The sequence below is a fragment of the Topomyia yanbarensis genome, chromosome 2 (assembly GCF_030247195.1).
Source record: "Topomyia yanbarensis strain Yona2022 chromosome 2, ASM3024719v1, whole genome shotgun sequence".
NCBI classification, from domain to species: domain Eukaryota; kingdom Metazoa; phylum Arthropoda; class Insecta; order Diptera; family Culicidae; genus Topomyia; species Topomyia yanbarensis.
The window spans coordinates 289,205,586-289,229,540 of record NC_080671.1 but is presented as its reverse complement, the minus strand read 5'-3'; the positions used below and the strand labels follow the sequence as shown (position 1 = coordinate 289,229,540).

At 37.6% G+C, this 23,955-nt stretch overlaps 1 protein-coding gene across 1 annotated transcript in view; it reads left to right on the top strand.

The window, feature by feature from the left end:
• Positions 1-23,728, top strand: part of LOC131683235 (neurogenic locus notch homolog protein 1) — a 542,971-nt gene extending 519,243 nt beyond the window's left edge. The window contains exons 4-7 of the mRNA XM_058965071.1: positions 22,516-22,607; positions 22,671-23,192; positions 23,245-23,335; positions 23,470-23,728. Coding sequence (XP_058821054.1) covers positions 22,516-22,607; positions 22,671-23,192; positions 23,245-23,335; positions 23,470-23,588 — 824 coding nt within the window. The 3' untranslated portion in view covers positions 23,589-23,728. The remainder of the gene's footprint in view (positions 1-22,515; positions 22,608-22,670; positions 23,193-23,244; positions 23,336-23,469) is intronic.
• Positions 23,729-23,955: the final 227 nt, after the last annotated feature.

Genomic DNA, 23,955 nt, shown 5'->3' with positions numbered 1-23,955 from the left:
TGCGGGTTGAAAGGCCTATAACCTCCTACTTGACAATAAAACTCAAAACTCTCGGAACTACAATTATGCAAACTACGCTATGCACCCATGAGGGGCAAACTCCTACGTGCAAGTATTGTAATCAGACAGCTCATCATGGACAACCTTGCGCGGAAGATGCAGAGGAAGACGCATCTCAATCGACTGCCAACTCATCTACGGCAAACCAACCCAAAACAGAGTTTTCAATACCAATGCCTGAACCACAAACGGTGGCCGACTTTGTGGCAGCAGTTGCACAGACCATAATGACAACCACAAAAGAAGCATCCAGTACCGCAAAATCAACTGTAAGCAACATTGGCAAGGATAACAATAATCCGGTGTAATCAATTAGTTTTTATGTCTGATCACAAATCGACATATTTTTATGTGTAATATCTGGTTGTGCAAAAATATTTTTAATTTATGTAGAGTGAGAAAGTGGGTCCACAACAATAAATAACAAGTGCTGTTAATCTGTGGTTCGGAAAAGGAGATATTTGTAAAATTTCAGACTCCATAATTGCTGCTAAGTGTCTGTTTTGTTATCATTTTTTGCCCGGGCCAAATGCCCGTGGATACGAACGCAGAAGAAAAAGAGCCCGGCAGCTCTAGCCAGCCGTGTGCTCAGTGCGCTACGCCTATTATAGATGGTCATGCAAGTGTTGAATGCTTCGGTCGATGTAAATTATCGATCCATGTACGTTGTCTACCCGGGGCGACGGAAAAAGAAATAGTGCTATTGCAGAAGATCCACAATGCCGTGTTCGTGTGCGATGCGTGTCTAGCGTTGAATGAGTTCGAGGATAGGCACAGTGAAAAACGACTAGATGAAATTGCCAAAAAATTAGATGATCTCGCGGGTGTTATGGAAATGGCAAAAAATTTTAAACAAACAGTGAAAAAGATAGTATGTGAAGAAATAGTGCGAATTAATAAACGGTCTACTGACGCTGGTGGAGATAAGGATGAGCTGCCCCGACGTATACTTACGCGATCATCTGCCAAGCGGAGGAAAGTGGATGAGTGTGAAATCCACAACGACGAAACGCCAAAAACAAGCTTTGCAGATGCGGTGAAAGGCCGAACCGACAACAAAACTTTAGAACAAATCAAGAAAAAGGATTCCATTCAAAAGCCCGACCCAGTAGTCATCATAAGACCAAAAGAAGGCATACAGGTTGACGATGCGCGTGCTGAGCTGCGAAGGAAAGTGGATGCTCGAAGTGTGAATGTAAAACGAGTGACTAACGGCAAGAATGGTGAGGTTGTAATTGCGCTGAAAGATGATGAAAGTGTTGAGCTGTTGAAGAAACACGTAGAGCAAAACATGGACGGCAAATACGATGTCAGTGTCAGGGAGAATTTACGACCTACTATCAAACTAGTCGGCATGAGTGATGCACTGGATGAAAATGAGCTGAGAGACACATTAGTGAGCCAAAACGACGTCTTTGAAAACCTGACGCACTTCAAGCTTCGAAAAGCATACCGCAATGAGAAATTTCAGTTCAACAACTGCAGCGCTATCATTGAACTCGATGCTAAAACGTTCACAGCGGTCATGCAGAAAGAAAAACTTAATTGCGGGTGGGACCGATGCAGAGTGCTTGATGGACTGCAGGTGACAAGATGCTTTAAATGTTGCGGATACAACCACAAGAGCAATGAATGCAAAGCAGAAACTTCAAAGTGCCCAATCTGCAGTGAAAACCACCCCGTGAAAGAATGCAAATCCAAGACGCAGAAGTGTGCAAACTGTGAAAATCTCAACATTAAGAGAAAGCTTACCATTGACACAAATCACGCTGCTTGGAGTGTCCTTTGCCCGGTTTACACTAAACACTTAGAAAAGCGGAAAAACATGATTGATTATTCAAAGTAGCAAGCATTGTACAATTCAAAAGATCGTACCATCAACAACGTTCATCTGCTTCCCACGGAACTTGCCCGTCATGGCAGCGGCCTTCTCCGGTCAGATCCACAATTGCAGCATGCCGATGGGTGCAATCAGCCAGATTCCATCAACGACGTTCTTTTGGTTTCTACGGAACTTGAATGTTATGGCAGCGACCTTTCCCGGTCAGGTAAAGCTAAGGAGGGTATATGTCCTCCCGAAGCTACTCAAGATACTGCGCACCTTAAACTAGATCCACAATTGCAGCATTCCGACGGGTATAATCAGCCAGATTCCATCAACGACGTTCTTTTGGTTTCTACGGAACTTGAATGTTATGACAGCGACCTTTGCCGGTCAGGTAAAACTAAGGAGGGTATATGTCCTCCCGAAGCTACTCAAGATACTGCGCACCTTAAACTAGATCCACAATTGCAGCATTCCGACGGGTGCAATCAGCCAGATTCCATCAACGACGTTCTTTTGGTTTCTACGGAACTTGTATGTTATGGCAGCGACCTTTCCCGGTCAGGTAAAGCTAAGGAGGGTATATGTCCTCCCGAAGCTACTCAAGATACTGCGCACCTTAAACTAGATCCACAATTGCAGCATTCCGACGGGTGCAATCAGCCAGATTCCATCAACGACGTTTTGCTCTCCACGGAACTTTTATATTATGGTAGCCAACTTTCCCTGTCAGGTAAATACAATGAATGTATATGTTCTTCCGAAGTAGGACATACAGATGCTGCTCCCGCTGAAAACCCACCCCCATTACAGGTGGACGTCATCGCCGCTCATCTTTCTACCGCTCAACCGTCAGGACATTACTTGCAGGAACATCTTAGTATCTACTATCAGAACGTGAGAGGACTACGCACCAAAATTGACGAGTTGTTCATAGCTGTTTCAGACGCCGAATATGATGTTATTGTTTTAACCGAAACGTGGCTGAATGATCAAATCAATTCACTCCAGTTATTCGGCTCAAAGTACACAGCTTACCGTAACGATCGCGATCCAGACAGTACAGGGAAAAAACGCGGTGGCGGTGTGCTTATCGCAGTGTCCAACCGGCTCTCGTCGAAACAAAAAAATGCTAGAACCGATCTCGAACAACTATGGGTAGATATTCGCGGTCGCGATACTAATATTTGTGTTGGTGTAGTGTATATTCCCCCCGACTCCGCATGTGATAGTGATATTATTCAGAAGCACATAGATTCAGCACTTGACATCGCAACTTCCATTCAACCCAACACGGCTCATCTACTGTTTGGTGATTATAATCAATCTGGACTTCTATGGAAAAGTACCTCCTCCGGCTATGCCTTCACAGACCCTTCTGAATCAACCTTCTCTAGAGCGAGTATTGCCTTACTGGACGGAATGTCTGTATTGAACATGCTGCAAATGTGTACAGTAAATAACAGACGAAATCGAACCCTGGACCTCCTTTTCGTAAATGAAGAAGCTTCTATTCACTGCACCGTTTCAGAAGCCCTTGAGCCGTTAGTTGCTTGTGACGCACACCATCCTCCTCTTCTAGTAACGCAGATCTGTCCCCAGTTAGTTGTTTATGATGAAATGCTAGATGTCAGGGAGTTCAATTTTTCAAAAACTGATTTCAATAGGCTCCACAACTCACTGCAGGCAATCGATTGGGAGACTTTGCTAAATTCTGCGATCGATGTGGATGTTGCCGTAGAAAAACTTTCACTGGTCCTAAAACAACTTTTCAAATTACATGTTCCCGCACCACGTCCCCGACCAAAACCAGCGTGGTCCAATCGTCAATTACGTAAACTGAAAAGACTGCGAGCAGCTGCACTTCGGCATTACACCAGCCGACGAAACCCCCTCACAAAACGAGAGTTTATTGAAGCCAGCAACAGTTACAAGGCATATAATCGCTTTCTCTATTCAAGACACGTCGCATAAACCCAATCGAACCTGAAACAAAATCCAAAGCAGTTTTGGTCTTTCGTTAACGGGAAACGTAAAGAAAATGGGCTTCCTTCCAGTATGTTCCTTGCAAATGAAACATCAAGTACCCCAAGCGGCATCTGTGACCTATTTGCGCAGCATTTCTCAAGTGTGTTTAAAAAAGTCTCGGCCAACTCCACTCAGATAGAATATAGTCTTCAGGATGTCCCTCATGATGTAATTAACTTAGGCATTATTCAATTTACTGACGAAGATATTCTAACTGCTATGAGAAAGCTAAAGTCTTCAACATCGGCAGGACCAGATGGTATTCCTTCTATTATAATCAAAAGATGCGCAAATGCTTTATGTACGCCTTTAAGACTAATTTTTAACCAATCGCTGTCGCAATCAACATTCCCCGTCTGTTGGAAAAAATCAGTTATGTTTCCGGTTTTTAAAAAAGGTGATAAGCAAAATGTTGCGAACTATCGTGGCATAACTTCACTCGGCGCTGGCTCAAAGTTATTTGAAATATTAGTAGGAAATGTGCTGTTTCGCGAGACCAGAGCATATATATCGAAGGACCAACATGGCTTTTTTCCTGGTAGATCGACAACTACTAATCTAGCCCAATTCACTTCGCTCTGTATTAAAAATATTGAACTTGGATCTCAGGTCGATACTGTATACACGGATCTCAAGGCTGCATTCGATCGTGTAGATCACACTCTTCTACTGGCAAAGATGAAGCGGCTGGGCGCTTCGGATTATTTTATAGGGTGGCTTAAATCATATCTCGTAAATCGTTCTCTGTGTGTAAAATTAGGAAATAACGAGTCATACAGTTTCATCAACTTGTCGGGAGTGCCTCAAGGGAGCAATCTAGGACCGTTGCTTTTCTCGTTGTTTTTCAATGACGTTTGTTTTGTTATACCTCCTGGGTGTAGACTTATATATGCCGATGATCTCAAACTATTTCTTATTGTGCGGTCAATAGAAGATTGCAAGGAACTACAGAAACACTTAGATGCTTTTTGTTGTTGGTGTAATCGCAACTTGCTGGCCCTCAGCGTGTCCAAATGCTCCATAATATCTTTTACACGTAGAAAAAATCCAATACTGTGGAACTACACCATTTCCGGGGAATCGCTAGAGAGAATGACAGTTGTCAGAGACCTCGGTGTACTTCTGGACTCACAACTGACATTCAGAAATCATTACTCTCATGTTACAGCACAGGCAAATAGAAATCTCGGTTTCATTACAAGAATCGCCAAAGAGTTCACTGATCCATATTGTTTGCGGGCACTCTATTTTTCACTTGTGCGATCTGTCTTGGAAGCTTCAGCACCCATTTGGTGTCCTTACACAAGCATTTGGATCAACCGAATTGAAGCAGTGCAAGCAAGATTCCTCCGTTTTGCTCTTAGAACTCTGCCGTGGCGTAACCCAACAGAGCTACCACCGTACATCGATCGCTGTCGTCTGCTCGATATGGAAACCCTAGCCAAAAGGCGAAACACATTTAGAGCAGTATTTGTTGGGAAGATATTAACTGGCCAAATAGATGCTCCAGATATTCTCTCACAAATAAATGTCAATGTGCCCCCGAGAAGTCTCAGATCGCATAACTTTTTAAGACTCGAGTTTCAACGCACCGAGTACGGTCAAAACGAACCCATTAGGGCGATGTGTAATGTTTTTAATAGTGTTTATGGCCATTTTGACTTTTCTGTATCTTGTGATGTTTTCAAAAATAGACTAAGAAGGTTGACTTAGATTTTAAGATTCATTTTTTGTAATATTTGTATTTTTTATTTATGTAATGCTGTGTACTATGTTATTATATTTTATTGTAGTGTGAATCCATTGTAATCAGGTGTGAATATATGAAAAGATAATGGGTTTTTACGCCCATTTGAGGATTGCTTCTGAAGTATATCCTGAAATGGGCTTTTCCCATTCAACTACATTTCATGTAGACCAACATAGGTCAGATGAAAAATAAGAATAAATAAATAAATAAATAAATAAATAAATAAATAAATAAATAAATAAATAAATAAATAACAGTGACGGATTTACGCTGGTCAACAATAAGTGTAAGAAACAGGGAAAAACATCTGATCGCGAACACCAAGACGGCTTCGACCTGGATGTGAAAAACAAAAAAGAATTAAATGACCCCCCAGATGCAGACTGCCAGCAAACCCCGCGAAAGAAGGTCTCCGCTCGCAATAGAAAGTTGCGCGCACGAGATCCAATATTATAATAATATTTGTTTATATTTTTATTTTTACATTTGTAAACATATAAAAGATCCACGGCTCCGTTAAGCTACCGCTATGAGCCGTGTCAAATAAACGAATTATAAAAAAAAAAATTTGATATCTGGGAAAAGTCGTGGGGTGTCGGGCTTACCCAGGGTGTCGGGCTTCCCCCCAGTTCCCCTACATTACCACACATCTTGTCTACATCGCAAGTACGGCATTTGTACATACAATGGTAGAGTTCAACTGGAGCGATAACATGTATAGCGCAGAATAAAATTAACAAGCGGCAAGGAAATGACTGCGAGTTGCACCTACACAGCAGAAATTGCCACTCCGTGCGGTGTCCATATATTTCAATCGTTTAGTTTCAGGATTGCGCACGAAGATTTGGATCATTTTCCCGAACGAACATGTTCGCTGCCGAATATGTTCGATGGCACTTATCGGCAATGCGGAACGCGTTTAAAATTTTTGCGATCTCCGATTCTCTCTCTCTTCGTAATCGCATACGGTGTTATGCAGAACGAGTTGTGTGGGTCTGTATCTTTTTAACGAGAGCGTAAACCCCCAACGATGTATAAGGAAACAAATTCATGTACGCTCAAGGCGGTGAGCGAGTTTTCCGCACCTTGGGTGTGATTTTAGTGTGTTAAAGGCGTTTTGGCATTCATTTGTCCAAACGAACTGTTTATTTTTCTTTAGAAGTTGATTTAGTGGGTGTACTATAGAGTGACAGAAAAAAAAATAACCCCCATCGGCCCACCCCTGAGTCGATTTCTAGTCCCACCAGGAGTGTCTGCTCCAAATTTGAGCCAAATCGAACATGTCTAGCTACCGGACCAACGTGCTTGAAGTTTGTATGGGATTTTTCGACAATTTACATGGAGAAAACCCACTTTCGCACATTTTCCCCGCTAGGTGGCACTGTATACATCAGATTATCACCAAAAGTGAAACTTGAGAAGATAATTCTATTATATACAACTTTGTTGAAGACTGCAAAGCGATCCGACTCGAACAAGAAAAGTTATTAAACTTTTAACGAAGTGATGTCTGAGTCAGTTTTGCATGGGGCCTAGCAGTGCATGGTTGTGTATCAGTACTAGGTTCTAACAAACTATACATTTTTGTGGAATAATGGTTAGATTTAGCTGAATAGTATGTTCGGAAGAACTGCAGTACATAATACGAGTTATGTTTTGGTTAGAAAATTTTAGTTCCACCTGTGACCGCATAGATGGCGCCAACACTAACTTTTCAACGGAGAGAGATAGAAATTAGGTGTCTTCTACGAAGTTGTAGAACAAGCCTTTTGCAGTAATTCTTCCAAACATCTCGATATTGTATCTCTCTCCGTTGAAAAGTTAGTGTTGGCGCCATCTATGCGGTCACAGGTGGAACTAAAATTTTCTAACCAAAACATAATTCGTATTATGTACTGCAATTCTTCGGAACATACTATTCAGCTAAATCTAAACATTATTCCACAAAAATGTATAGTTTGTTAGAACCTAGTACTGATACACTACCATGTACTGCTAGGCCCCATGCAAAACTGACTCAGACATCACTTCGCTAAAAGTTTAATAACTTCTTTCAACAAAGCCGGATTGACTAGCAGTCTTCGACAAAGTTGTAGACAATTAAATTATCTTTCTTATTTTCACTTACAGTGATAATACGTTGCAAACAGTTAAATCTAGCGGTGAAAATGCGAGCTAGTGGGTTTTCTCCATGTAAATTGTCGAAAAATCCCATACAAACTTCAGGCACGTTGGTCCGGTAGCTAGACTTGTCCGATTTGCTTCAAATTTGGAGCAAGTACTCTTGGTGGGACTAAAAATTGACTCAGTGGTGGGCCGAGTGAGTTTTCAAAAATTCTTTATTTTTCTGGGCACTCTAGTGTACTATTGTTGCAAAGTTTGGCACAAATTTTCGGTAATAGTTACAAAAAGCTACAAATCGTCTACAGTTGTCACTATTTTTGAGTATAGGGTAGTTGTTAATAGTGTCGAATTTGGAACTATCTGGTAGTATTCCATTATCTGTAATTTTGTGTCCTAGATACGTCACTTCTGTATTGAAAAATTTGCATTTTTAGGGATTTAATTTAAGATTATATTTCCTGATTCTGTCGAAGACTTTTGCTAAATTTTGCAAGTGGTGTTGGATGGAACATCCATTAACAATTATGTCATCGATATAGACGAATGCATGTTCTGGTGTTGTTAGTCCAGCCATTGCGATTGTCATCATTCTATGAAAACTGTTTGGGCTAATATTTAATCCGAAAGGTAAGCGTGTGAATTGGTAATGACCACTCTGTGTTGAGAAAGCGGTAAATTTTCTAGTTTTTTTCTAACGCTATTTGGTGAAAGCCAGACATTAAGTCTAATGTTGAAAAGTATTTGGCTCTGCGATCTAAAATTGTGTCGATTCTAGGTAGGGGAAATTTGTCTGCTAAAATTTTTTTGTTGAGTTGTCTGAAATCTATTACTAGTCGCCATTTCTTGGTTTCATCATTTGATTTCTTTGGTACATATAAAATTTGACTGTTATATGATGATATTGAAGGTTCTATTATTTCGTCTTTTAGCATTTTAGTAATTTGGGTTTCCATTTCCGTATTTTGGGAATGGATTGTTTTATAATTGGGTACGTAAACGGAGGTATTGTCCTTTAAGTTAATGTTTTGGTTGTAAAAATTGTTAGTCGACAGTGGTTCGTCAGCGAGTGCAAAAATGTCTGAATAGTTTAATATTAGGTTGCATAATTCTTGTTGTGCGTAGCTTGGCACATTTTTCATGTCTATCTCATTTAAAACTTTTTTTATTTCTCGTATTGTTCTTATCTTTATTGTTAATTTTCATTATATTGTAGTTTGCCAAGGGTTCCATTTCAGGTTTAAATTCTAAGTTGGATATATTTACAGTTGATTTCGTTGTGTTCATTATTTTTACATAGGGATTTTGTGGAGATATGATAGCGTTTCCGCAAAAAAATCCAGGTGCAATTTCTGTAGAAATGACTACCATGTCTTCCTTAAGATTGTTGTTACTTAATTTTCTAATCACTTCGCATCTCTGCGGTATTATGAAATTATTATTTACGCTGTCTTGTGTAGGTACGGACACGGTAGTATTATTTGCTGAGAAATTAAATAACCAACATTCGTAATCGATTATACATTTATGGGAGGAGAAAAAATCTCTGCCCAAAATGCCATCGGTTTGAATGGGAAAGTCTGCGTTAACTAAATGAAAGTTATGCTTAATGATTATGTTATTTCCGAAATTTAATTCAGTTTCGGTCAGTGCTGTTGTTTCTATTTCGCCTTCCGTTATTCCAGATAATTTTACTCTGATATTCTTATTTACAAATTGTTTGGGCATTACTCTATTACTCTTAAAAATAGAGATATCTGCACCAGAATCTATTATTAACGTACAGATCGAATTGGCCATACGCATTCCAACTTTTATGAAGTTAGAAGCGCTTATATTTAGAGTCAACACATTGGCCCAAAAAAATGGTTTTGAATTTGTTGTTGTTGCTCCTCGCTCGGTGCAGGGACCGGCACAGCTGTTTGCGCTTGGCCTTGGTCAGCCAGGCATGATTGCGGTTTAGTACTTGCTAAATACATGTTTTGTCGATTCTGCGGGAATCGATTTGTTCCATATCGAGTCTGTTGAGGTTTGTAATGACCACGGCCTCGTCGGTTATTATACGCGTTTTTATGTAGATAAGTATAATTGTTATTATACGATCGCTGTGGACCGTTATAGCGTTGATTGGAAGTCTTTGGGAACGGTAGTACTGCTGTGTGTTATAGTAACTTGGGGGGTTTTGGAAAGAGTTTCGTTTAATTCGGTTGTCCCATCTGGTCGTATTTTAATTTATGTTTAGTAGGGTGGCGGATTCTTTTTCATGACAAGTTTCGTTTTCAACCATTAAGTCGATTGTGTCGCTTAATGTATGTGTATGTAATGTAATTAGGGCGATGTGTAATGTTTTTAATAGTGTTTATGGCCATTTTGACTTTTCTGTATCTTGTGATGTTTTCAAAAATAGACTAAGAAGGTTGACTTAGATTTTAAGATTCATTTTTTGTAATATTTGTATTTTTTATTTATGTAATGCTGTGTACTATGTTATTATATTTTATTGTAGTGTGAATCCATTGTAATCAGGTGTGAATATATGAAAAGATAATGGGTTTTTACGCCCATTTGAGGATTGCTTCTGAAGTATATCCTGAAATGGGCTTTTCCCATTCAACTACATTTCATGTAGACCAACATAGGTCAGATGAAAAATAAGAATAAATAAATAAATAAATAAATAAATAAATAAATAAATAAATAAATAAATAACAGTGACGGATTTACGCTGGTCAACAATAAGTGTAAGAAACAGGGAAAAACATCTGATCGCGAACACCAAGACGGCTTCGACCTGGATGTGAAAAACAAAAAAGAATTAAATGACCCCCCAGATGCAGACTGCCAGCAAACCCCGCGAAAGAAGGTCTCCGCTCGCAATAGAAAGTTGCGCGCACGAGATCCAATATTATAATAATATTTGTTTATATTTTTATTTTTACATTTGTAAACATATAAAAGATCCACGGCTCCGTTAAGCTACCGCTATGAGCCGTGTCAAATAAACGAATTATAAAAAAAAAAATTTGATATCTGGGAAAAGTCGTGGGGTGTCGGGCTTACCCAGGGTGTCGGGCTTCCCCCCAGTTCCCCTACATTACCACACATCTTGTCTACATCGCAAGTACGGCATTTGTACATACAATGGTAGAGTTCAACTGGAGCGATAACATGTATAGCGCAGAATAAAATTAACAAGCAGCAAGGAAATGACTGCGAGTTGAACCTACACAGCAGAAATTGCCACTCCGTGCGGTGTCCATATATTTCAATCGTTTAGTTTCAGGATTGCGCACGAAGATTTGGATCATTTTCCCGAACGAACATGTTCGCTGCCGAATATGTTCGATGGCACTTATCGGCAATGCGGAACGCGTTTAAAATTTTTGCGATCTCCGATTCTCTCTCTCTTCGTAATCGCATACGGTGTTATGCAGAACGAGTTGTGTGGGTCTGTATCTTTTTAACGAGAGCGTAAACCCCCAACGATGCATAAGGAAACAAATTCATGTACGCTCAAGGCGGTGAGCGAGTTTTCCGCACCTTGGGTGTGATTTTAGTGTGTTAAAGGCGTTTTGGCATTCATTTGTCCAAACGAACTGTTTATTTTTCTTTAGAAGTTGATTTAGTGGGTGTACTATAGAGTGACAGAAAAAAAATAACCCCCATCGGCCCACCCCTTAGTCGATTTCTAGTCCCACCAGGAGTGTCTGCTCCAAATTTGAGCCAAATCGAACATGTCTAGCTACCGGACCAACGTGCTTGAAGTTTGTATGGGATTTTTCGACAATTTACATGGAGAAAACCCACTTTCGCACATTTTCCCCGCTAGGTGGCACTGTATACATCAGATTATCACCAAAAGTGAAACTTGAGAAGATAATTCTATTATATACAACTTTGTTGAAGACTGCAAAGCGATCCGACTCGAACAAGAAAAGTTATTAAACTTTTAACGAAGTGATGTCTGAGTCAGTTTTGCATGGGGCCTAGCAGTGCATGGTTGTGTATCAGTACTAGGTTCTAACAAACTATACATTTTTGTGGAATAATGGTTAGATTTAGCTGAATAGTATGTTCGGAAGAACTGCAGTACATAATACGAGTTATGTTTTGGTTAGAAAATTTTAGTTCCACCTGTGACCGCATAGATGGCGCCAACACTAACTTTTCAACGGAGAGAGATAGAAATTAGGTGTCTTCTACGAAGTTGTAGAACAAGCCTTTTGCAGTAATTCTTCCAAACATCTCGATATTGTATCTCTCTCCGTTGAAAAGTTAGTGTTGGCGCCATCTATGCGGTCACAGGTGGAACTAAAATTTTCTAACCAAAACATAATTCGTATTATGTACTGCAATTCTTCGGAACATACTATTCAGCTAAATCTAAACATTATTCCACAAAAATGTATAGTTTGTTAGAACCTAGTACTGATACACTACCATGTACTGCTAGGCCCCATGCAAAACTGACTCAGACATCACTTCGCTAAAAGTTTAATAACTTCTTTCAACAAAGCCGGATTGACTAGCAGTCTTCGACAAAGTTGTAGACAATTAAATTATCTTTCTTATTTTCACTTACAGTGATAATACGTTGCAAACAGTTAAATCTAGCGGTGAAAATGCGAGCTAGTGGGTTTTCTCCATGTAAATTGTCGAAAAATCCCATACAAACTTCAGGCACGTTGGTCCGGTAGCTAGACTTGTCCGATTTGCTTCAAATTTGGAGCAAGTACTCTTGGTGGGACTAAAAATTGACTCAGTGGTGGGCCGAGTGAGTTTTCAAAAATTCTTTATTTTTCTGGGCACTCTAGTGTACTATTGTTGCAAAGTTTGGCACAAATTTTCGGTAATAGTTACAAAAAGCTACAAATCGTCTACAGTTGTCACTATTTTTGAGTATAGGGTAGTTGTTAATAGTGTCGAATTTGGAACTATCTGGTAGTATTCCATTATCTGTAATTTTGTGTCCTAGATACGTCACTTCTGTATTGAAAAATTTGCATTTTTAGGGATTTAATTTAAGATTATATTTCCTGATTCTGTCGAAGACTTTTGCTAAATTTTGCAAGTGGTGTTGGATGGAACATCCATTAACAATTATGTCATCGATATAGACGAATGCATGTTCTGGTGTTGTTAGTCCAGCCATTGCGATTGTCATCATTCTATGAAAACTGTTTGGGCTAATATTTAATCCGAAAGGTAAGCGTGTGAATTGGTAATGACCACTCTGTGTTGAGAAAGCGGTAAATTTTCTAGTTTTTTTCTAACGCTATTTGGTGAAAGCCAGACATTAAGTCTAATGTTGAAAAGTATTTGGCTCTGCGATCTAAAATTGTGTCGATTCTAGGTAGGGGAAATTTGTCTGCTAAAATTTTTTTGTTGAGTTGTCTGAAATCTATTACTAGTCGCCATTTCTTGGTTTCATCATTTGATTTCTTTGGTACATATAAAATTTGACTGTTATATGATGATATTGAAGGTTCTATTATTTCGTCTTTTAGCATTTTAGTAATTTGGGTTTCCATTTCCGTATTTTGGGAATGGATTGTTTTATAATTGGGTACGTAAACCGAGGTATTGTCCTATAAGTTAATGTTTTGGTTGTAAAAATTGTTAGTCGACAGTGGTTCGTCAGCGAGTGCAAAAATGTCTGAATAGTTTAATATTAGGTTGCATAATTCTTGTTGTGCGTAGCTTGGCACATTTTTCATGTCTATCTCATTTAAAACTTTTTTTATTTCTCGTATTGTTCTTATCTTGATTGTTAATTTTCATTATATTGTAGTTTGCCAAGGGTTCCATTTCAGGTTTAAATTCTAAGTTGGATATATTTACAGTTGATTTCGTTGTGGTCATTATTTTTACATAGGGATTTTGTGGAGATATGATAGCGTTTCCGCAAAAAAATCCAGGTGCAATTTCTGTAGAAATGACTACCATGTCTTCCTTAAGATTGTTGTTACTTAATTTTCTAATCACTTCGCATCTCTGCGGTATTATGAAATTATTATTTACGCTGTCTTGTGTAGGTACGGACACGGTAGTATTATTTGCTGAGAAATTAAATAACCAACATTCGTAATCGATTATACATTTATGGGAGGAGAAAAAATCTCTGCCCAAAATGCCATCGGTTTGAATGGGAAAGTCTGCGTTAACTAAATGAAAGTTATGCTTAATGATTATGTTATTTCCGAAATTTAATTCAGTTTCGGTCAGTGCTGTTGTTTCTATTTCGCCTTCCGTTATTCCAGATAATTTTACTCTGATATTCTTATTTACAAATTGTTTGGGCATTACTCTATTACTCTTAAAAATAGAGATATCTGCACCAGAATCTATTATTAACGTACAGATCGAATTGGCCATACGCATTCCAACTTTTATGAAGTTAGAAGCGCTTATATTTAGAGTCAACACATTGGCCCAAAAAAATGGTTTTGAATTTGTTGTTGTTGCTCCTCGCTCGGTGCAGGGACCGGCACAGCTGTTTGCGCTTGGCCTTGGTCAGCCAGGCATGATTGCGGTTTAGTACTTGCTAAATACATGTTTTGTCGATTCTGCGGGAATCGATTTGTTCCATATCGAGTCTGTTGAGGTTTGTAATGACCACGGCCTCGTCGGTTATGTAGATTTGTATGTAGATTTTATGTAGATAAGTATAATTGTTATTATACGATCGCTGTGGACCGTTATAGCGTTGATTGGAAGTCTTTGGGAACGGTAGTACTGCTGTGTGTTATAGTAACTTGGGGGGTTTTGGAAAGAGTTTCGTTTAATTCGGTTGTCCCATCTGGTCGTATTTTAATTTATGTTTAGTAGGGTGGCGGATTCTTTTTCATGACAAGTTTCGTTTTCAACCATTAAGTCGATTGTGTCGCTTAATGTATCAAATTTGCCGACTCTTAACATCATTCGAGTTTCTTGGTTGCGCCCCCTTTATTAAAGCTTGTATACCTGCTTTGTTTGCTTTAATTTTAGCTACTTCACCCAGAAAAGTTTCTCGGATGTATGCGTTGGCGAGCTGATTGCTCAGTTCGTCGACGCTTTTAGCAAAAGTTTGTGGGTCGCTGTTATGTTTTATATTTTTTAAATTGTTTTCTGCGGAATCCGAACTGCTTTTGTCGGTGCAGTTCAATTGAATTTGCAGAGCGATCTCAACTAGGCTGGCTGGGACCGCTGTAAAAAGGTCTCTCGCTTTGCCTGTGAGCTTGGTGATTACTATCTGTACCGCCGTGGGTTTCTGAGCTTCGGTCACGATCGTATTTATGAAATTTACAGCATCTACGAAACCTTTAGCTCCTTCTTTATTACCATCGTATAGTGGAATTAAAGAGGCTAGCTTCGCTGCCGTTTTAATGTCGAAATTTGCCATAATTTTTAATTTATTTAGCCGATTCGTGACAATGATAGCTAAAACTATCCCTTTTAGTCTAAATTTTATTTTAAATTTGTGCAATCTCTTGTTTATTGCAGTTGTAATGTCAAAGTTTAACGTTCTCGATGATTCAAAATAAAATAATTTCTCTGAGGTTAATGTATCCTCATTTATTAGTAGATATTCTTGTATTGCCCTGTAATTGGCTTTGCATAATTTTTCTTTTTCAATTAAATTGGAATAGGAAAATTTCTTGGTGATAGATTTTTTTAAATTATTGTCGATCTTTATTAATGTTTCTAGTGCTTTTTCCATATCATGTTACATGTTTTTTGTATTGTTAAATTTACTGTTTTATATCTAATGTATGTGCATTCTAGGCCTGATCTAGAGTTGCAAGCGATTTCTTTGCCTTCTTAAATGCTTGGCGCTTGACTTATCTTGTGTACGTTTGGTAAATGGTAAATATTAATTGTATGGAGCAAATGGTCAGTAAAAACCAGTGCTTCGTATCTTGGTTATCTTGCCAGTGTGCGTGCTGTTCCAAGCTACTAATAATATTTATTTGAGGATCTCCGCTTACTGTCGGGGATTTACTTGTTCTAGACCCCATTTTTTTTCGAAATTTAATATATACTAATTTAGCATCTAATAATTAAAAATTTAATATACAGTATATAATAATTTAATATCCACCTGTGATATATGCTTTTAGGGTTATTGGGCGGATACTTCAGTTTTGTGTAATAAATAGTTGAAACATGGAAAAAACTATAAAGTGCTAACCATGATTTTATACATATATATTTTTTTGACAATTTTATTTTTATAGACAATTTTAGCCTAGATTTTAGCTAAAACCTGTTTACTGTTTGATTGTGTAGTGTATAAATTAGGTTTAGGTTGAATAGATCATACTGCATGCTAATGAGGCATAAATCTAGACAATCGATACTATATAGTAATCAAATAACAACCTTTGTATAGCTGCACTTGGTTGGCTTTGACAGGTTAGTTTTTGTTCTATTTTAATTTAAAGACAATTTGAACAGTACAAGACACTATTTGTGTCGATTCTTTTCACTATGTACAAACTCTTCACTTTTTACTGCATGCGTATTCGCAAAAAAAAAAATTTTTTACCGTAATTGCTATCATTATTAAACCATCTGTTGCAATAATGCTATCAAAATATATCTTGATTTACATCTTCTCCGGTGACATCTGTATTTCATACATTGGAAAGAAAACAGCGTTTTCATCTGTTCATCGAACTCTTACCTCCGGACTCTGCTGCTGTTGCTAGTATCACCGTCACTCTCCATCAGTCATGCACCCAAACCGTCCGAGTAGGAAGAGATACTGCTACGTGTCGAATTAATTTGCAACAACTCGTGGGCCTGTGGCTAGTGTGGCGGCATCGGTACCAAACTGTTGCCGTACAACTGCTTAATTTGCAACAACTCGTGGGGCTGTGGCGAGCGTGGCGGCATCGGTACCAAACTGTTGCCGTACAACTGCTTAATTTGCAACAACTCGTGGGGCCGTGGCGAGTGTGGCGGCATCGATACCAAACTGTTGCCGTACAGCTGCTTCACTTCCTCATGGTGTTATTCGGGTGGATAGATAACTGTTATTTGTGTGAACTCTTCGGATTTTTTTGTCACTTGTCACTAATTTGAGTTCGTTCTAACGATTACTAGTAGGTCTTAGATGTTCATTTTCACTTCATATTTCGAGTTCTTCAGTGGGGGTGTGGTACATTTCCACAACACATAGATATCTTCTCTCGCGGCCACCGCATCAGCATTATAGAATTCTCAACACAAAAACTTTACTGGCGATGCAAAATCGTAGTCACTTTTTATCGTAGTATCAGCCCGAGATGAAAATCGGAGGTGCGATAATTAGAAATTTCAACCGAACGAAGCTTCCAAGGTTGTTTCTTTATCTCACAAGCGTATTGCAGAACGAGTCCAACACATTCTATACTTCCACATCTGATCACAGACACCTGAAGTTCGCTTCTTCACGGTCGCCATTTTGGATTGCAATTGGCTTTCTTTTGGATTGACAAGATGTAAATGGTTTGGTCGTTTTACATCAACTGGTTTATTCGGTTTTACAATCTTAAGAGGTAACCTAGCTAACCTGACTTTACTATTCTATGTAAAATCAAGCTGGGAGGAGTCAGTTACAATTCCAAAGTACAGAATTATGTACGGGTAGCTTGTTATCGGTGCTTGTTTTCTTAGGCAAGACTGTTTATTTGTCGCCTCGGCATAATAATGACCTAGTGAGAATGTTGCTATAACAAGTGGTGCGACCCAGAATGGTTTAACTGGAATGCGCCCATCTGGTTATGCAAGTTGGATTTGGAAACGATCGTTCGAGTAATTTACGATCTGTGGGAAAATATGTGTGGCCTCATTTCAAGTGGCCTGACTAAAGGATATGTTAAATTTGGGTTTTGTGACATGTGACCTGAGAAGGATTCACATTGGTGCATGTAGGGATTGGTTTTTATGACTTGTGGGAATATTTTGTGATGTTATAAAGTAAGTCCGTTACAATACACTTCGTAAAGCTCGTGGTTCATGCGCCTACACTATTCTCCATTTCACATTATATCATCGTATTTGTTTTCTCAAACAAACCAATCTCTTGATAGTCTGTCTCATTCAACGACCAAGCTTCGTGGTGTACCAAGCAACATGAAGTATTTGACTTATAGCCGCAACACGCCGTTTCACCTTGAGACTGACATCGTTATCACATATCACTAGTGTTTCAAGGTATATGAACAAATCAACAGCCTTGCACCATTTCCTCCTGGTATCAACACCATTTAAACTGCCTAGTTCAAGCTACCATGTACTTCGTTGAGTTTCGTCATTATGATGTTCGCAGCCTTCTTTTTCAAAAGGCACAAACACCTCTTACACTACTTTATGGCCGGCTCTAATGACCGATGTTGTTCGTAAAGCCAAGAATTATATGAAATTTCGTGATGAAAGTTCCCTTCAAGGGCTAACTATATTTTACACTATACGTGTCGTATTTAATGATTTCAATAAGTATAGAAATGTATTATTTATGTATAATATAACTGGTAACAGTGTAACTAGTAACATTGCAAGCCTCTTTCTCTTTCGATTATTACAACGTTACTGCAAAATTTGGCACTTTTCAGTACATATCGAAAGCCCGTATTTAGGAATACAAAACTGATAGCTAAATAGTTTGTTTTAGCTTATGATGTCTTTGGCAAATTTGTTAGTTTTTTTGGCGATTTTTTCAAATGATTGGAATTAGGGTGGTCCTTGCGGTTAGGATGTTCGAAGTATCGACTGTTTAGATGTGTGAAGTTTACCTGCGCAATGCCCTACAATATCGTTGCTGTTGTGCTATCTTATGACAAACTCCATTTTGGGGTAAACTCAGTTAGATATGCCACATTACTTGTTTAGAAAATCTCTACAAAGTGTCGTTTACAGAATTTTGGCAATCTGCTTGGTTACTGAGATAATGCGAGAAACGTGCTGAGAATTTTTTAATTTTTTGCTTCAAATGACTGTGTCTAGAGATTGACCTAAATTATCTTGATGTACAAGATGTTTTATATGTAAAACTATCTGAGAAATACATTGGCATAATCATTTTCAAAACCAAAAATGCACGAATTGTTATAAAAATGCAATTTAAGTTTTAAACTGGAAATATAGCATATTTGGCAACACTATAGCCAAATTTTTTTTTTCTAGAATCCCAGACTCATTTCCTTCAAAATGCATCTCTCCGATTGTTTATAGACCAAATGAAGCGAAAGATATGAACAAAAGTTAATAATTGATGATAATAATCAACCGGAGTGTTTCCCGACCTCTGGAAATCCTCCTTCATTTTTCCAGTTTACAAAAAAGGATATAAAAAAGAAGTTTACAACTACCGGGGTATTACTACGCTAAGCGCAGTTCCTAAGCTATTTGAAATGATCGTGTTGGAACCCATCATCAATCACTGTAAACACTACATCACTAAGACTCAACATGGATTTATGCCGAAACGTTCAACATCTACGAATCTTCTGTCGTTCACGTCCTATGTGACAGATGCCATGTCTGATGGCCTTCAAACTGACGTAATCTATACGGACCTTTCAGCTGCTTTTGACAAGATTAATCACGCAATTACAGTGGCAAAATTGGATAGACTTGGCTTTGGTACCAATGTACTCCGTTTGATGCAATCGTGTCTCAGCAATCGTCATCTGGCTGTCAAAATAGGTGGTTGTGTATCCGAAGAATTCTTCGCTACATCTGGTATTCCGCAAGGCAGTCATCTCGGTCCTTTGATTGTTCTCCTGTATTTCAACGACGTTAACTTTTTCTTGGAAGGACCACGGTGACGAAGCTTTTTGTGGAACGTCTCTGGAAAAACATTATTGCGGTGTTACCTGCCATTCCAAAAGTACAAAACCGATTTCTTTCAAAATTTTGCATACACATTCCATGTAAAAAATATCTAACCCTTACGTAGAGTTTTTGAGATAAATTTTCAATTAAGGGTTTTTTTTTACTCATTTTAAATAAAAATTACTATTTTTCACGAAAAATACTAAAACACCCCCTTAAATGAAAAATTATCCCAAAAACTCAACGTAGGATTTAGGTATTTTTTACATGGAATGTGTATGCAAAGTTTGAAAGAAATCGGTTAAGTAGCGTAGTGGCGGTATTACTGTCATTCAAAAACTACTTAACCGATTTATTTCAAATTTTTCATCCACATTCTATGTATAAGATACCTTACCTCTACGTTGAAATTTCGAGATAATTTTTCAATTTAGACAGCTATGTACTCATTTGAAATAAAAATTACTATTTTTCACAAAAAATTCTGACATTTTCAAGATTGGTTTCTCCCTTGAAATTACAACTATTATTAAATTTAAATTAGTGATGAGTTGATATTTTATTCCGTGTACGACAATCAGAGCTCATGTGTTCATCGTGTTCGTTTATTTTAGAGTGATTCATAATCATGGCAAACTCATTAGGTTCTTTTTGGTTCTCGTTGAGTTTTAATAAATTGTCACTCCTTCAGTGAATCGCAGTTCTTTAAAAAAGAATCTCGGTTCATTCACTCTTTTTGAAGAGTCAATTCTTTTGATCGATTCGCGATTCACTCGCCCATGTCTAGTACAAAAGTTTTGATAAATTTGCTTCACGCAAAGTTATAAAAATAATTCGCAAAAAAAGTGTTTTTTTTTTCACGCTAAAACCTTTAAACCAGCCCCCCTTTACATTTCCGATTAAATCGAACTGATTTCATTAGTAAGGTTATTCGGTGGACTTATATTTGCCATTCAATTTAGTCGGCTTTATTCTCAGTCACTCTTTCAGAAGAACAAATAATAAATCGTTCATTAAATTAAATTTTTTTATTCAAAGTGGCTGTACTTTTTTTCGAAACAGTTCGGAAAGATCGCTTGTAGTTCATGACTCTTGAAAATTAGTGTACTTTTCGAAACTAAATGTCTTGTTTTACCCCTTTCTGCCGCGAGGTATGAGAAAAAGTGATTAATCATGATATGTCTGAAGGAGACGCATGGTAATGTTTGATTATATAATTTCTAAATGACTTGTCAACAATTGAAAAAATGTGTATTTTGCTAAAAATTCACTAAACCAATTTTTTAAAAATGAATTTTTAGATATGAATTTTCAAACCACCCTAGGCACCACAATTTCGAGGTAGGAAAAAAATAACACCAAGTATGAATTCAGCGACGTAAAATTACCTCAATGTGAAGTTTTCATCAAATTCGGACCCCTTTTGAGGTTGCGTCCGACTTTTGTATGGAAGGTGATCACTGTGCGACAACTGAATTTGATAAAAACATGAATAAAATTGAATTTTCTTATTTTTTCTTTAATCTCATTCCATTTCACACATGATTAAAAATCCTTGAAACATTTTTGAAGTCGTAAATTAAAAATCCAAACTTCAAAAATAAGGTTCCATTTTTGGCACGGGTCCGGTTTTGGCAACTGAAAAATGTAAAATTGTTGCCAAAAATGGAATCCTACTGTATCTACAATGTAGCTTACGCAATTTTATGCAGTGAAGACCCGGTTTTGTTTGCCCCTTGGTGAATTCTAGGCTGATAAAACTATAGTCACTATATGCATAGTTAGGCGGAGACACTGAGCGGAGCCAATTGAACATGTCAAATGCCTGAGCCAATTGAGCATGACGTCATATAACCTTGTATTATCGAGAGTAGAGAATCAAAAATAAACAATATTTTTTTCTGTATCACCAGGAAATATTCGTACAAATATGAAACCACATCATATCTTCAAATTCGTTTTGCTGTTCGTACGTGCAAAGTTCTTACTAATGACGTCAACAATAACAATTTGCATGGGATGCCAGTGGTTTCTTCCTGAAATAAGAGCTGCCAGTTTTCCGGGTTTTGTGTCCGCCTAACTAATGAATATAGTATCTACAGATAAAACGGGTACATATATATATATATATATATATATATATATATATATATATATATATATATATATATATATATATATATATATATATATATATATATATATATATATATATATATATATATATATATATATATATATATATATATATATATATATATATATATATATATATATATATATATATATATATATATATATATATATATATATATATATATATATATATATATATATATATATATATATATACACATCTTTTTAAGAAACCAAAGCTCTTAAAATATTCGTGGTTGGTCCCTAAATATAGCCTCATAACCTTTCCTGATTATTTTGCTTAAACTTCGCTTAAGGGGTCTGACAGTGCAAAATTATAAAAAAAAAAAAAATATATTTTTTTTTGCATATTTCGGATCTCTAAGATGAGAAAAATATGCTCAAGAAAGGATGTACTCGAATTCATCTGGGTTCGTCTGTTAGAGCCCATCAAACTACCAACTATCAATTTTCATATGAAGCTGATAAAATCGGGTCAAAAAGCTGATAAAATCGGGGGTGGATAAAATCGGGTGCTGATAAAATCGGGTCTTCACTGCATTACATAATCAGCCATGGATCGTACTTTGGATAAGCAAGAAATGCTCAGTTGCACCACTAGGCTTTGCTCAAAATTTAAAAACTTTTCTTTTCACAAAATTCATTGAATAAATTCAAAAATATATGCGTAGTTTTAGAAAATATAAATATTGTAGGGCTTGTATTTCTTTGATCTTTAAATAATGAATAATTTTTGTGTGTGATATAACTCATAAGCAATTTTGAACTTTTTCAGAGGAGCTTTGCCGTCCAAGCCCGTGCGGATCAAATACGAAATGCGAAGTTATCAATAGTGTTCCAACATGTTCATGTTTGTTGGGCTTTATTGTAAGTTATACAGTTAGATATTTACGATTGTCAAAAGTGTAAAAACAATTAAAATTTTTGTAGGGTTCTCCTCTTAATGGATGCCGCCATGAATGCGAAAGCGACATTGAATGTGGCTCTCAGGAGTTTTGCTCTAAATTCAAATGCACAAATGCTTGTTCACAATGCGGTAAAGGTGCATCGTGTGCCCGCGTAACTTATCATCGCGCAGTTTGTGAATGTCCTAAAGGATATATTGGAAGTCCGTATACTGAATGCCGGGCAGAATGCTATGGAGATCGAGACTGCCCGGTAGGTAGACCAGCTTGTATATATGGGGTGTGTAAAAATCCTTGTGATGGTTCATGTGGTGTGAATGCAAATTGCAACCTACGGGGTCTCACACCGGTATGCAGTTGTCCACGTGATATGACAGGCGATCCGTTTGTCAGCTGTCGACCGTTCACTAAGGAAGATTTATGCAGTCCAAACCCATGCGGTGTAAATGCTGTGTGTACGCCTGGATACGATCGTAACAACCGTGAACGACCGGTTTGCACATGCCCACCAGGATATACGGGCAACGCACTCTCAAATTGTGTCAGAGTAATTATTTGATTGTTTGTTAGACATGACTTGAAAATTATTTTACTTCTAGGGGGAATGCCAAAGTGACGGCGAGTGTGCAGATCTCAAGGCATGCATAAACTATCAATGTGTGGATCCTTGCATTGGACAATGTGGAACTGGTAAGACCAAAAATATAATTAAGGTCTGAGAGATATGTTATTATTACTGTTAAAATTTAGACATTTCTCTAAAACCAACAACAATTTCGAAAAAATATACATTTGATCTAATGCACATTAAATATCTATTGCAGGTGCACAGTGTCAAGCAAGAAAACATATAGCTGTTTGCACGTGTCCAGTGGGTACCCAAGGAGATGCACTTGTAACGTGCAGAGCTATAAAAAGCTACCCTGTGGCTCGATATCACTAGTATCTCAATACTAAAAAAGATTTCAAGGAAAAAATTCTAACGTACGAACACTTCGCTTATTAATAACAAAATGTGCTCACGTTAAGCTTTCGATACACATTTTTAAGAAATGAAGCCATAATCGTTTTTGTTTATGCAAACCTACGTCATTTTTATTTTAACATTTTCCAATTCCTTGCTTAACTTTCTATAGGTGTTAGCTATTTGTAACGAATAAGGGGTTAGCGGGTCATATTGACCCCGATTTCGAACTCAGTTCTAAGACACATTTCAGCCAAATCTATTTAAACTTGTATCGAAATTGTTTGTTAAAGTTTCAATTTTCAGTTTCTGGTAAATATTATCGTTTGTGACCAGGTGGGCCATC